General features: G+C 37.2%; 3 protein-coding genes and 1 pseudogene across 3 annotated transcripts; all 4 read right to left on the bottom strand.

The window, feature by feature from the left end:
• Window positions 1-426: 426 nt before the first annotated feature.
• Window positions 427-1,725, bottom strand: LOC125188295. The gene has a single exon (XM_048085071.1). It carries the CDS (start codon window positions 1,530-1,532, stop codon window positions 576-578), a length of 957 nt encoding a protein of 318 aa, XP_047941028.1. The 5' UTR covers window positions 1,533-1,725; the 3' UTR covers window positions 427-575.
• A 381-nt stretch (window positions 1,726-2,106) lies between these two features.
• On the bottom strand, window positions 2,107-4,096 carry LOC125188297 (annotated as a pseudogene).
• On the bottom strand, window positions 3,113-5,076 carry LOC125188294 (pentatricopeptide repeat-containing protein At2g21090). The gene has a single exon (XM_048085070.1). The coding sequence runs from the start codon at window positions 5,001-5,003 to the stop codon at window positions 3,240-3,242; it is 1,764 nt and encodes a 587-aa protein (XP_047941027.1). The 5' UTR covers window positions 5,004-5,076; the 3' UTR covers window positions 3,113-3,239.
• Window positions 5,077-7,666: 2,590 nt separating this feature from the next.
• Window positions 7,667-8,505, bottom strand: LOC125187586 (dirigent protein 11-like). Its single transcript, XM_048084212.1, has one exon. It carries the CDS (start codon window positions 8,370-8,372, stop codon window positions 7,824-7,826), a length of 549 nt encoding a protein of 182 aa, XP_047940169.1. The 5' UTR covers window positions 8,373-8,505; the 3' UTR covers window positions 7,667-7,823.
• Window positions 8,506-15,631: the final 7,126 nt, after the last annotated feature.

Genomic DNA, 15,631 nt, shown 5'->3' with positions numbered 1-15,631 from the left:
GAAATTTAAATATTGCAACTAAGCCTGTCAATTTTGTAAATAAAAAGTCTCACTAACTTAATTTATTAGTGCCTGTCAATTTTGTATTGGTTTTTTTATTTATTACTAACTTGTTTTAGATTTGTGAGGACCTTGTAATTTGTTTAGCTATTGTGTTATTAAAAAATTGAGTGTTTTTTTTTTGTCGGTATAAATTGAATCATGTTTCTTTCAGGTAGATTCCTAAATTCCTAATAGACATGTTTTTGTTAGGTTTTTATCATGACGATTCAATACCAAACGCAACAAGAACGCTTGAATTGTGAACCTTGCTTGCAATATTAAGGACTCAATTTCTTTGTTGAAATATGAGTCATACATATTTGGATTAGATGTTTATGCTACACCAAAATAAAAACACAAACAGCTATCTAGGCTTTTTAAAAATAAAATACAACAACCTGGTTTTATTCCAATAACCACCCATTCAAAGCATAACATAAAATTAAAATCTCTACACTCACAACTGCACAAACATATACAAACAATTTGAAGAATCCAATCCAACAATAATAAGAGAGCAAGTGAAAAAAGCGTCAGGCCTTGCCCTCAACCCTGGCGGAGGTGAGGCCAACGCATGCATCCACAAAATCATCACCAATAAAATCGGTTGAAAATATCTGCAACCGATCCGCAATTCCCCGCGTAAAACACTGTGCAATAAACGTCCTCGCGTACGGCTGGATCCGACCCGTAACCGCCTTCACGCACAGGATCGGGTTATCCGCCTGCGGCGTCACCGTGTTTTCAACCCGGTAGAAGTACTTCCTCCCCACCGCCGCCGGCTGCTCCCCCAAATGCTTCATGTTGCTCTCGAATTTCGTCGATGGCTTGTCCGTGTCGGTCCAGTTGTCCTTCAAGTACCCGCTGCTCCACAGCGGATCCCCCGCCGGCGGTGCCGCCGCCTTCTGCGGCTTCCACACGCAGATCACCCGGCGCGGCAGGATCTCCGCGATCGTCTTCTCGAAAACGCGATCGTCGTGGTGGATTAGGTAATCGCCGAGCTGATCCTTGAGGTACTGATGGAAATCTGGCGGATCGGTGTGGCCGAATTCGGTGCGGATTTCCAGGATTATGATCTCCGATTGCGTTTCGGTGAGGAATTTTTTGACGTCGGCGATGACGACGTCGACGGAGTAGGTGAGGAGGATGCCGTGGCAGACGCGGCGGTCCTCCTGGATGCGGACGTCGAGGACGCGCGCGCCGGCGACGAGCTGGTCGTAGATGGAGAGCGTTTGGCACTGGGCGAAGGGGCGGCTGATGAAGGGGATGCCGATTTGGTTGGTGGCGGAGTCGTGCGTGCCTGGCCACACGATCTGGTTGATGCGGAGCTTGTCTGGATTGAGGGCGGACATCCAGTTTTTCCGATCGGAAGGGCGGTAGTCACAGCCGGGATAGTCGCAGCCGCAGCTCTGTTTTAGGTCGGCGAGGACTTTCTTCTCCGTTTTGATGTCCGTGCGCCGTTCGATTTGTTTGGAAACTTGTGCTCCCATGGCGGGGGAAGGAAGCAGAGGTTTAAGCGGAAATTCTGTTGGTTAGGTTCGTAAATTGATTACGAAATAGTAGTAGCTAAATGGTTAATCATGAAATAGTAGTAGCTAAATGGTTAATCATCCTTGATGATGAAGAGAGAGAGAGAGAGAGATTAGATGAATATCGTTGTCGAAGTTAGATATGACTGTGTATAGTGAGGTTGGTGGTGATTGATGAAGGTGGGCCGGCTTGATGGAATGATTGGCGGGGTTTTGCTATAATCCCATTTTTCTTATCCCAATTATCCAGTTGTATGGCTTTCCACGCCTGCACGTACCCTCTTTCCCTTTCTCTTTCTACATTTTTTAAGTTTTATTCACATTGATTTATTCGTCATTTTATAATATGCATATGACAGGTAATCTTAGCTATGATCGGCAGTTGTAAAAATATTAGTACTCCATATATTAGTTCAAGGTATGAAACTGCCATTTGTGTCCAAGATTGATAATATACTATACTAGTTATCAAATATCACTGGTATTCCATGAAAGCAAGCTTAAATCAACCTTCAGTGGTACATGTAAATTTATGTGATCAATCAACCTTGAGTTTAACTTTTTTTTTTTTTTTTTTTCCAATAAGATCATAAAAGTTTAGTATAGACAACCTCATATACCTAAAAAACATAAATGCAGCATAGCATCACTGGGATAAATGTGTCATGACCAAAGTTAATCAGGAAGAGACATGGCAAAATAGTCACCAAACTTCAAGAACATGTTCAAAATTCCAATTGTTTGCAAAAAATCCAACCAAAAATCTTTTTTGGGTAGCACACTCACAGGTCTTGCACACTCAAACCAGGTGGAAGGGATCAATTTCTCAGCCTTCTCAAGATCAAACACACATAGGGTGTATAGGTACTTAGAGAACCTAACCTTGAACTTAACCACTTCCTTACTCCTCTTGATCCTCACGGAACGTGCATCCGGCCTTCTAGCTGTCAGCAGAAAATCCTTTATCTCATGAATCTGCTTCGGCATTTTGGCTGATGAAATTTGCAAAACCGACGAAGTTTAACTTTAACATAAGAAGGCTGCAAATTTGATCAGAGAAGGCACCAAAATGCATGAAACTTCAGTAGTATTTCGTTTTCTTCACAAATCCTCAGAAGTCAGAACAAATGGGAAGAAGACAGAAGAAAAGCCATCATCTGTCTGTCTGCATTTTGCACATCTACAGATCAATAAGAAATTCATACTTACATCGAGCTATCGGTTCTGCATAACAATAATCTCATCTCTATAGCTAACACAGGGCCAAAAGGCGCGATGATCTAGCATTTAGCGCAAAACATAACTCCCAAACTAAGGCATCTCGACTGAGCAAAATAGGGAGCAACATATATTCTTGGCTCCGTTAGTTACAAGTACTCACAGAAGATTCAAGTGTTCTAAGCACAGTGATGGTTAAAGATCATAATCACAGGTCTAATTTGGTGAATTGAAACTCATCATTTTTAGAAATAGTAATATCTTAATTTCACAAAATTGCCATCAAATTCTAAATCACTACAAAATAAACAGCAGACCAGAAATGAAAATGAAGAGAAAAACTGTAATCAGATAACCAAGTGACATAAACTTGGTAAGGTGATTTTCAAGTTCTCTACCCTGCCTTATTTCAATGGCGGGTGGTGAAGCAAATAAAAAATGTAGGAATTTTTAACTTTCAACACTGTATATTGTGTTCCCATCAGCTAACAGTTCCAACACCGAGGTTGTATCCCTTCCATGTTTGGTATCTAACTGCAATTTTCTATCGACTTCTACCCAACTAACAGCCTGGTCCTTTTGAATACGTCTTGAACTCATTAGGTCTCTCACTTCCTTCGCGCAATCCCACCTCCCAAGAGCAGCGTATATAGCTGAAAGCAGAAGATACGCTGCAGGGGAACAAGGGTCTACCTCCACAAGGTGCCTCATCACTACTTTGCTTAACTCTACATTCCCATGAATCCTACAAACACCAATCAAGGCGTTCCAAACACAATCCTTGGGTTTGAATGGCATCTTCTTGAGCTGATTCATCATCTCATCAAAACAGCCAGATCGCCCAAGTAGATCAATCAAGCAAGCATAATGCTCTTGATAGGGCACAATCTGATAATCCGCCTTCATCGAGCCAAACAATGCCAGCCCTTCCTGCACGAGCCCCGAGTGGCTACACGCATTCAGGAGGGCGAGAAACGTCACACTATCAGGTCTCAAACCTAACCCAACCATATCTGTAAAAATCTTTAGAGCTTGCCGACCACATCCATGATGTGCCAATGCAGATATGAATGTGTTCCATAACACAACATGATTCTTGTTTTTTGTATCATCAAAAACATGTTTTGCATCATGTAAACTTCCACATTTTGAATACATGTCAATTAGAGAGCTCACAACTACCACATTAGGCCTAATACCAGCAGTTATCAAATGTGAGTGAAGCTGCATACCATGGCGAGACAAAATCGTGCTTGCACAAGCAAACAAGCAACTGCTATACGTGTACTGATCCGGCTCAATTCTCATCTTGATCATCTCTTTGAATAGATAAAGGGCGTGACGCCCCATTCCATTCTGAGCATACCCTGATATCAATGCTGTCCAAGAAACAGAATTCTTCTCCGGCATTGAATAAAAGATCTCATGAGCTGATTTCATATTACCGTCTTTAGCATAGCCCGAGAGCAAGATGGTCCAAGCAAGAACATCCCTCCATTTCATCTCATCGAACAACCTTCTCCCATCTCCCATCTCACCACATTTCGCATATGCATCCATCACAGAACTCGATAGAACCGCATTTGACAAGAATCCAAGTACAAAAACTTGGCAATGCAGCTGCTTTAACAACCACAAAGCCTTCAACTTCACACAAACCGTCAACACCCCAGCAAAGCTATACTCATTATACCCGCAATCCGACCTTCTCAGCTCCAAGTAACACCTGACAGCCTCATCTAACCTCTCGCTCTGCACATACGCCATTACCATCGTGTTCCAACTGACGAAATCTCTCTCAGGCATTTTATCAAACACCTCCCGCGCATCCTTCGCCATCCCCAGCTTCGCGTAACCAGAGAGCATATTATTCCAAGAATACAAATTTCTGACGCGCATTTTGTCGAAAACCTCCCGTGCCCTAGAATGATCGCCGCATTTCGCATACATTTGTATCAAATGATTGGCGAGGAAAGTGTGGGGATGCTTCGATCTTGTCAGCTTCAAATGGAGGTGCACCAATTTCCCCGCCTTGATCGACTTCTCATCGGCGATTCGGCGGAGGAGAGAGGCGATGGTTTTGTAGTTGAGCAAAACGCCTCCTTTAGATAAATAGGGCAAGGCGTCAACTGCTTGACAGAGCTGGCCGCGCGATGCGAGATTGAGGAAATTCTGTACGACGCAGGGATAGTGTCGCAATTTATTGGGGGTCATAGCAATGGCGTCAACATGTGAGCTCCGTCGAGCATCGCCGCCGTGATCTCCGGTTTACCGGAGGTTATAATGTAATAATACGCCGTCTTTTCTGAATCTGGCCAACGCAATTTGTTTCACTATGGGCTTTTGATTCCGTAAATGGGCTCAACTCATTGGTATAATGTTTTTTTCGAATTCATTGTGGGCTTTTTAAAATTGTAAATGGGCTGAAATCATAGCTGTAATGTGGATTCTGATCTCACAAAAGAGAATATTAATGGAATACAAGGAAGCTAAATTGAAAGTTGGTGATATGCGATGATTTTTTTTTTCTGAAGTGTATCACATTTTTTGTGTCGAACTTAATGTAATACTCTCCCCCTCGGCGGACGCAGCAGGAGGGGGAGGGGCTTAAGCCCCTATCCAAATATTTTTTTATGATTTTTTTCTATTTACAAATTTTTTAAAATGATAGGAAATTTAGTTCAGCCTCGCTAAATTAGTGCCATGGAAGATTAAATCGATAGAAGTTAGGGGATAAAAAGGGCTGAAATAAAAATTTTTAAGTTGCAGAAATCAGCAATTCATTGGTTTCCGGTGTCTTCTTAAAGAAGACGATGAAGTATAAATAATATTATAATAAATTTAACTTTTTTGAGGTCAACGTACATGTAAAGGCGTGCCTACACTTGTTATGTTGCAATTTTAATTTTTTTTTTATTTCTATTGATCATTAGAACTTTTTTGGCCGCTAATTTTTATTGTTAATTTAATTCTTTCTTTTCTTTTCATTTTTAACTCAGATATGAAAAAAAAAATCTTTTCTATAGTATTATAAATATGAATCGTTTCGGTCTTGCAAAAAAAATGTTCTTTTCTATCATTCTTTATGAAATTTATGAAAATTTGAGAATAAGAAAATGAATATGTAAATATCTTTTGATTAGGTATTTGCTTATCTGTTTTTTTCAAAAATGTTCCTTATGCATTTTTATAGTTTTTGCGATTGTGATTTTTGCTATTAATTTCATCCGTCCTTTATTATGTGCCTTTTTAAAAATGTTAAAAAAAATTGGTAGAAAAGAATTTGGAACAAGAGTCCTCTTTATAATATAATCTTAGTTAAATGAGTTAATATAATGCATGGTCCATACACAAAATATAGTAAAATGAAATGAAACATTTAATACGAGAAATTTTAAAATAGAAAAGTGAACATAAATTTAGAGACCCGAGACTTTTAGTTTCAGACATTACTTCTCTACAGCTTGATTAACTCATAGTACATACATTTAATATGAGACATTTTAAAATAAGAAAAGTGGAACACATAAGATAAATTTTTTTTAACAACGTGCAGTTTCACTATATAGTTCAGCCCCTACTCGAAAAAATTCCTGCGTCCCGCTATAAGTGATGAATTCTTTTGTGCACGAGATTTAAGAAAATGATATTTATTGGTTTAAGTGGAAAGAAAGTAGAAGAAAAAGTAAGAGAGAAAGAGATAGAATAAAGTAAGATAAAGGAAATAAAGTAATGGAACTAAAGGTGTTACTTTTAGCCAAAAAAGAAAATCAATCACTTATGGTAGGACAATCCAAAATGAAAAGTTGATTTTTTGATGCACGAAGAGAATACTCTATTTTGAAATCTTATTACCCACACGCAGTTACTAATTTAGTGAACAATATACTCCATATTATACTCAAAAGTCACAGTTCATTTTTATTAATTTCATCCCCAGATGAGTTATCAACCATATCATATATACGCTTAGCATATTACTAGTCGTTGACATGGAAGGCTGGCGACAGTGACTACTGCGACATCAGGGATGTGGTGGAAGAACAATATGAGAGAATGAGAAGAGAGACAAAAATTTAATTTTTGTTTCAAAGTGAGGAATGAAATAAATTGAAATGAGAATGAAAAGGAAAATATAGTTGGCAGAAATTTGGTCAAAATTGTGCGCAATCCATGTAGGCAAATTTATGTTGGAAATTTTAGTGTGAGAAATTCCCACAATTCAAAAAACTAATTATTTTTAAAACCACTTTTTTAAGGTTGTGAAAAATATAAGACTTTTATGAAAATTCAAGATTTTCCTAGTTTTTTAAGTTTGTTGTCAACTACTTTAACTATCTAGTTTGAAATATTAACACAATTAATAAATCCACAACATTAATCCATTTAATATAACCATTTTTGTGAATGACACTAGATTTTACGTAGAATTATTTTATTGATTGAAGTAGGAAGAGAAAAGGCAGCATGCATTTTATTTAGAAGATAGAAAGATACATACTAGCTAGTTGATATAAATTTAATAAATAAACATATTAAATGGGACGTTGATTAAATTTTACTTATTGAACCGCGTTTTGTTCCATGAGCAACGACATTGACCTCACCCAATAAAGAAAATAGACTACTTTTATTAAATGGGTCGTTAGTTAAATTTGTAAATATTGAACCGCGTTGGAATATTAAAATTAATAGGAGTATTAGAGCATCTCCAATGGTACTTCGGCTAGAAATCGGCCAGCAGTTTCTCCCCCTGCCACGTCATCAGCACTAAAAATCCACTAGCCGACCATTGGAGATGCTCTTATAAGTTTGTCTATTTTTAGAGTTTAGATGGAAATACAGTATTGTCATTATTGTAAAACATGATAGAAAACTGATATCACAATGGGCCCAAATCCTATTATATCCACACAGCTAAAGACAATAATGATGTACTCCTTACAAAGAAAGTGAAAAGCAACCACACCACTATAATCACAACTTGTACAAGTAAAATATAAATTAAAAGGCAAATTAATAAAATAAATGAACTCAAAATTCAAAAACCTCAACATCTTCATCGCTTCTTCCGATCTCCGAATCATAGGTGGCGTACACGGTGTACTCCAACACCGCGTAGTGGGCCGGAAAATCGATGGAGTGGGTGGTTTGGATGGCGTAGCCTCGCGTGAACCGGAACGCGCCCGTCCCACCGACCACCGGCAGCTCCCGTCTGTCGTCCATGACCTGATTCCGGCCGAGGAGGCTGAGCTGGCTGCCGGCGAACTTCCCGGCCGTGAAGTAGAAGTTGAGGTTCATGGCGATGCCGTAGGTGGAGAGGTCGGCGTTGGTGGTGAGGCCCTGCACGCGGCCCACGGGGCGGGAGTCCATCTCCGGCCCCGCGGTGACCAGGTCGTCCAGGACGTGGACACTGCCGAAGTCGTAGGGGGAATCCTTTGTGACGGAGGCGGTGGCCACCTCCGACACGGTGGCATTGACGTGGCCGATGCGGAGGTCTTGCACGTAGAAATGGAGCTTTGCCACCTTTTCTTTGGTGTTACTAATTTTTTCCTTTCCGAAACAATTGGTAAACAGAAACATATTTGTAGTTATTAATGAAAATATTTGTATTTGATTTTGGGAGAAATTTGTGTTGATTGGATTTGTGTTGATTGGGAGGGATTATATTGACGGAACAAGTGGGGGAATTTTAATATTAGCGTGTATGGTTGAAACTAGCTAGTTGTTATAGTTATAAGTTATGGGTTTGGACTTTTATTTGATGTTCTTCTAAGTGATCAATGGCGTTAATTATACCTAGCTAATGCTAGTATGAAATTATATTATGTACCTAATGCAATTTTCATCTCATTAATTGTAGCAATTCGGATGATCTTTAATCTACTAGTCATTAGTGGCATGGTCAACTCCATTTCTAGCCACAAGTAAATCACCAATTTTATCTTTTTCACATTATTTTTTTAATTCTTAACTTCTGAACTAAATAAAATTGTAAATATGAAGAACATAACATAGATGGAGAACACTAAAATAGTTATGATTGATTGATTGTACCGTTTTAAGGCTTTATTTTTACACATTTAAATTCACTATAAATATACTTCCAAAAGAGGGAAGTAATTAAGTGTTGTGGTGATATGTGTTATTTATGTAAATTGAGTTAAAGGAGACATGGACCGGGGGTTGTACACATTGCTATAAAATTAGAGACAAATTTACAGGCTGCCATAAAGTCCACAATCGCCGTCGGCTTTGGTAGTTACAAAGTTATTGAATGTTTAATTGTACAGATACTATTTGAACATTAATAAATTGATAACTACTCCATTTGTTACTAACTACCTCCATTAAGAATTATTAATACAGTATTTGATATAATCCTATCAAGTAGTTACAATTTTTTTTTTTCCGATAAAGAGAATTATTAATATTTGATGTATCAAATATGGTCAGAATTGGAAGCAAGATTAAGGTTTGAATACATATGGTCGGGCACTAAAAAAAGGTTTTTGTTCATGCAAGGAAACCAACTACGTACATATTGATCTCTTTGTGAATGTCATTATTGTGCAAATTGCACATTTTTAGATATTTTATTACACGTTATAACATATATAGTGGATTAGTTCGTCACTTATCTATCACGCATGCATGTTCTCGTATTTAGTCAACGGATTAATATAATTATTTTAGTAGTGATACGATAATATCAAAATTAGTAGAGTATAAAAATATGAGAACGACGACTAATGAGGAGCTGTTTTTATACAAAGGAAATTTATTAAGAACTTTTCACTCGTCAGGATTCTTTGGACCATATGGGATTTATTTATTTAGTTCTCATACAAAACACAAGATATACAAATAAAATTACAACAAAATATTATGAATTTGTATCAAGTTGGCTTCTTTATTTTTGTTTTTCATAGTTGGAAATAATTATAATTGAGAAACAATAAATCTATGAAGCCATGATGTGCCTGGACTTTAAAAATATCACCAGTAGTCCCTGGACTAAGGGTTAATATAAAAAACGGTCCTTTTTTGGGCAATTTGGTCTTTTTACACTTTTAACATTTTAAATCTGATATTATTTCAGTTATGTACTAAATTCTGATATTATTTCAAAATTATCATTCTTCTTCCCTTTTGTCATCCTTCACTTTGTTTCTTTATTTCAATATTAGATTTAATTTTACAAAATTAAATTTTAAATTTCAGTTTTTAAATATCAATAAATTTTTTAATTATAAAAATTATTAAATAACAAAAATTAATAGTCATAATCAATATTTGATAGTGTCTAATATTTAATCAATAAGATATGACAACGCCTTAGTTTTAATCAATATTTAATAGCTTTAATCATAAATAGATCATATAACACGATTTATTCTGAAATAAATATGCATCTAATGTAAGACTAATATAATTTTCGTTTATTAATTTGAAAACAATCAAAATGACTAGAAAATTTCAACAAAAATACTCCTATATAAAATTTTTAGTCAACTTCATAATATTCAATCACAAGCAATTATAACAACCGAACGAAGGCTAAATAGAATAGCTCTTATTTTTCCATCATGATTAATATTATTTTTCTGTACTTCTTCAATTCAGCTGAATATTATATTAAATAACAAAAATTAATAGTTTTAATCAATATTTATAGTGTCCATGAATTAATAGTTTTAATTAAAAAAATTTATTGATATTTAAAAATCAAAATTTAAAATTTAATTTTATAAATTAAATCTAATATTGAAATAAAGAAACAAAGTGAAGGATGACAAAAGGGAAGAAGAATGATAATTTTGAAATAATATCAGATTTAGTACATAACTGAAATAATATCAGATTTAAAATGTTAAAAAAAATGGATTTCAGATTGGGCCCTCCGCCATTATAAGAAATCAAGGTATTAATGGGCTTTTGCAATTAAATGGGCTTTTAAAAGTAGGTATTTATGGTAACTACTTAAAAAAAATAAAATAGGATAGTACTGCAAAATAAAAAATAAAAAAATTACAACACTTGTAAATTGTAATGGCAATTTTAATTTCCTAAATTTATTAAACCAGATATTCATGATTGATAAACACTGAAAGAGATTTATTCAAACTTGTATTTATACCGTGCTCTTCTTTTGTGAACAAAAATGTTACTCCAATTTAGAGGGTGAAAGAGGTTATATTTATATAAAGGAAGAACTAACCTTGAAGTAAAATACAGAATTTAAAATTTCATTGCATTATTATTAGCAAGCTAGGTCGACCAAACATGGATGATGACATGACAAATAAGAACATTATTAAAGTGTTCATCAACATGTAGTTTGTAAGTATGCATCTATAATTACTTGACAGCCTCATTCCATTATTTTTTTATAAATATGCATAAACTATAGTTCCTCATGACCTGTTTCTTTCAATTTATTCCACTCGACAACTTGATCTAATTTTCTTCATCAATGTACTACTATATCGATCTTTCATCAATATTAATTGATTGCGACAGAACTAGAAATCGTAAGTATCTGTGGAATTAGGAGTGGTGTGCATCATGCGCACATCCCACCTTTTTTTGAATAGTTCAAATACTTTGAATCTCATGCATGTGTATCTTTCTAAGAATAGAGTGAACTAACAATAGTATTTAGTATGCATCGCAGAATTGGATAAATTTGTGTTATATTATTCACAATGAGTTTGTATATCATATATAGGCTAAGAGATAGCTATACAACGTAAGATATTTCTCAATCAAATCCCTCTAATTACACGCCTAGAATATTACGCAATCCTTTCCTGATCTCGTGCAATCTTCTTCCTTTGTAGAATATTCTGTATCTTCCAACACTCCCCCTCAAGTTATCAGACGGAATTACCGAAGCTTAACTTGCCCAACACCTCTTGGAAACTCTTTGCCGAGACTGCCTTAGTCAAGATGTTTGCCAGTTGGTCTTCTGATTTCACATATGGGATCTCTACTATCTTCTCCTCAAGATTCTCCTTTATGCAATGTCAATCAATTTTATGCTTCGTCTTGTCATGTTGTACCGGGTTTCTGAGATACTGATCGCGGCCTTATTATCACACAACAATTTGCAAGTTTTCTGCAGTTCCAAGCTTAATTCTTTCATCAATCTCCTAAGCCAAAGGATTTCGGTTAATCCACTCTTGATGCCTCGTAACTCTGCTTCGACACTAGAGAGGGCGACAACTTTCTGTTTCTTGCTTCTCTAAGTCACCAAATTTCCACCAATAAAGGTGAAGTATCCTCCCGTGGAACGTCTGTCGACCAAATTCCTTGCCCAATCAGCATCAGTGTATCTATGGATATCTAGATGCCCGTTTTTTCGGAACAAAACTCCATGTCCGGCGGTTCCTTTCAAGTAGTGAACAACTCTAAGTGCTGCCTCCCAATGTTCTTCCTGCGGACTATGCATAAACTGGCTTAAGACTCCCACTGCGTATGCAACATCTGGTCTAGTATGGGATAGATAGATGAGTTTTCCCAACTAGCCTCTGGTATCTTCCCCGATCAGTAGGGGCCGCCCCTTTGATGAGTTGAAGTCCGTGATTCTGAACAATAGGGGTGTCTGTCGGCTTACAGTCCAACATCCCTTTCTCTGCCAAAAGATCAAGCACATATTTTCGTTGATTGATGAAGATTCCTTTCCCCAACCTAAGTACTTCAATCCCGAGAAAATACTTGAGGTCACCAAGATTCTTCATCTCGAACTCCGCGACTAAATGTTCCTTGAGTTGTTGTATCTCTTCGACATCATCCCCAGTAATGATCATTTCATCTACATAGATTATTAAACAAGTGATCTTTTCCCTTTCCCGTTTGATGAAGAGAGTGTGGTCGGAGTTACTCTGTCGGTACCCATACTTCTTCATCACCTCTGTAAATCTTCCGAACCAGGCCCTTGGGGATTGCTTTAGCCCATAGTGTCTTCTTCAATTTGCACACCTTTCCTTGCCCAAACTCTTCTGAGAATCCTAGTGGAGCCTCCATGTATATAGGGTCTTTCAATTCTCCATGAAGGAATGCGTTGGTCACATCGTATTGATGAAGTGGCCAATCCTTATTTGCCGCAATAGAAAGAAGAACTCTCACAGTGTTCATCTTCGCAACAGGAGAGAACGTCTCAGAGTAGTCGATCCCTTAGGTTTGAGTATATCCCTTTGCTACCAATCGAGCTTTGTATGCTCAATACTTCCATCTGGTCTCTGTTTAATTGTGAAGACCCATTGGCACCCCACTGTACGCTTTCCATCGGGCAATTGGCTAATCTCCCAAATACCATTCCTCTTTAATGCTTTCATCTCTACCAGCATTGCATCCCTCCAATGTTGATCTTTACTTGTTAGAGTTTGTATACAAATCACCTTTCGAGTGATTGAATACTGTTAAAACTCTTATTTTATTTTCCAAAGGAATAAACAGATTATTTTTGTCATAATGTTGTTATGTTTTACATTTAATGGATGTTTATTACATGTTTAAATGTATAAGTAACTTAACAAAGTCTAAGTCTTTGTTTTAGTAGACCGGTTGTGGGCGTCGTTCACTTTAAGGTAACACGGTCAGTTCTGAACAAAGAAAAAGAAGAATTTCACAACCTAGATAGGCTTAGACTACCTATCGTGAAAGGTTGCAATGTCAGTCCGATTATTTCTAAGCCTTACTGAAATAAGATGACGTTGGTGTGGTATAGCACTGAATGGATCTAACAGCGAGACATGTCTTTATGCTATCTACTGAAAGACGAGGTCTTGTAAATTATTGTTTCTTAATCAATGTACGTTAGCATTGAGCATACGGTATTGATTATGCACTACTTTGACTTACCAAATGGTGCGGGTTTTTCGCAACCCAATAAGCCTGGTATATTGGGTAGTGGTGATTAATATCTAGCGGTGCTAGGATTGCTATTATGTTGAATCGTGCGCGAGGTGAGTCTCGTTTGATAACATCCTCAAGAGGAGCTTGAAATAAGGTTTTATTATTCGGAACCTAGCTAGTTGGAGTTTGATTACTCTATGAATAATAAATAAGAATTTCTTGTTGAGTCCACTCTTGGAATAAATAAGATATTAATTAATTAAGTCCATAGCAGACAATAATTAATTAATGGATGTTTCTATCTTAAGCGCGGGAAATAAATATCAAGCAATGGAAACCCGAAGTACTTATAATTTCGGATTTGGATGGGGAGTGCAATATTACTTCTGTAGTGGCTGCTCGTAATATTCCAATTATAAGCTTATATTAAATTGGGTTTAATTTAATTAGTAAAAAGCTAATTGGAGGAGCCCATATCCAAAACCTTCCATAGATCCCTGTCTGGGCCCAATATGTGACTTAATATAAATAGGAGAATAAAGGAGACAGAAAATACACTTGTTTTTATTCAAAATTTTCGTCCCCCTCTCTACATAGAAGAGGGACGATTTTTCTCCTCCGTGGGAAAGGTTTTCCGTCTTCTTTATTTAAGTCCTAGTATACTGGTGAGATCAGCCCACCCTGATATCAGTTTACAGTCCGGGAACCAGACAGAAGATCCGTGGTTTAGTACTAAAGATCTTCACGTGGAGAAGGCGCTAGCTATCTTCGATTCTTTGGAGAATCATCAAGGTAAAATAGCTAAACCGTAGAAAAGCATGTTTTAGGTTTTAATTAATTTAAAGCATGATTTATTTGAGTTATGAGCATGATACATGTGATAATTACGCGAATAGAATTTGTCTAAATAATCTGCTAAATAGATCAGGATTATTATGTAATCGATTTATGTGAGCGCTTCCGCAACAAAACAAATTTGTCAACAACTTCTAATTTTTGTTTCATAAAATATACCCAAGTGAATATACTGCAATCATCCACAAATATCACAAAATACTTAAAACCAAGACTAGTACCAACAGATGCAGGGCCCCACACATCAGAATGTATTAAAGAAAAAAAACAGTCTTAACACGAGTATCATCCGGTTTAGTGTTTCCCCAGTGGTTTGTGGTGGGGCGTGGCAGCGGCGGCGGTTGACTCCTGTGTTGAGGTTGCGACTGGCGGTATTCTCTGGCTCCAAAGCCGAACCCTACTCCCGATGATGAGTCGATTCCGACGGCGGTGGTGGGTGATTCGGACGCCGGTGATGTCACGACCACAACTCACTAGTGCTAGTGAGCGTAGCTATTTCGCGACTAAACAATTCTCAATAATCAAGGGGACAACATAAAAAGGATGAAATCACTCAAATCAAAAGTATCAAAGGCATATGGGTACGTAGTCAAAACGTGATCCAGAGTATCAAGACTAAGTTCAAAGCTTGCTTGTACATAATTCTAAGTTTTTGCAGCGGAAGAGTCCAAGACAAAATAGCACGTATGAAGACATGCTACTTTGGGCTACCTAACTACTTATTTAATATGCTTGTCCCAACACCTTCGCCTGCTCGTCCACGTTCAACCTGCACATTTGAAAATAACATGCAGGGCTGAGTATTTGATATACTCAGTGGGCACATTGCCAAAATGGTTCTATCTTTAATTGTCAATGCCACAGTTGAGTGATCACGGGGTTTTACTTAAAAGACCCGAGTCACTAAATACTTTTCCTTTAGTAAAGATTTTGATTGCGCAATCACGTAACATAGATATACCATATCTGAACCTTGTGTGAACCGGGAATGTGGCCACATTCCACGACGGTCACTGGACCGGCCAACTCCTTTGTTAGCTCACGGTCCCCTTATGTGTACACTAGTCCGAAGGGTTTGCGGCCCTACTGGGACCCGAATTCGATTTAACTTGAATTGGCATAGCCAC

This window comes from Salvia hispanica, chromosome 5 (assembly GCF_023119035.1).
Source record: "Salvia hispanica cultivar TCC Black 2014 chromosome 5, UniMelb_Shisp_WGS_1.0, whole genome shotgun sequence".
NCBI lineage: Eukaryota > Viridiplantae > Streptophyta > Magnoliopsida > Lamiales > Lamiaceae > Salvia > Salvia hispanica.
The sequence above is the reverse complement of the archived record's forward strand: the minus strand, read 5'-3'. Positions and strand labels throughout refer to the sequence as shown.

Coding starts and splice junctions, on each gene's coding strand:
- LOC125188295 (XM_048085071.1), bottom strand. CDS start 1,532: ATGGGAGCACAAGTTTCCAAACAAATCGAACGGCGCACGGACATCAAA.
- LOC125188294 (XM_048085070.1), bottom strand. CDS start 5,003: ATGACCCCCAATAAATTGCGACACTATCCCTGCGTCGTACAGAATTTC.
- LOC125187586 (XM_048084212.1), bottom strand. CDS start 8,372: ATGTTTCTGTTTACCAATTGTTTCGGAAAGGAAAAAATTAGTAACACC.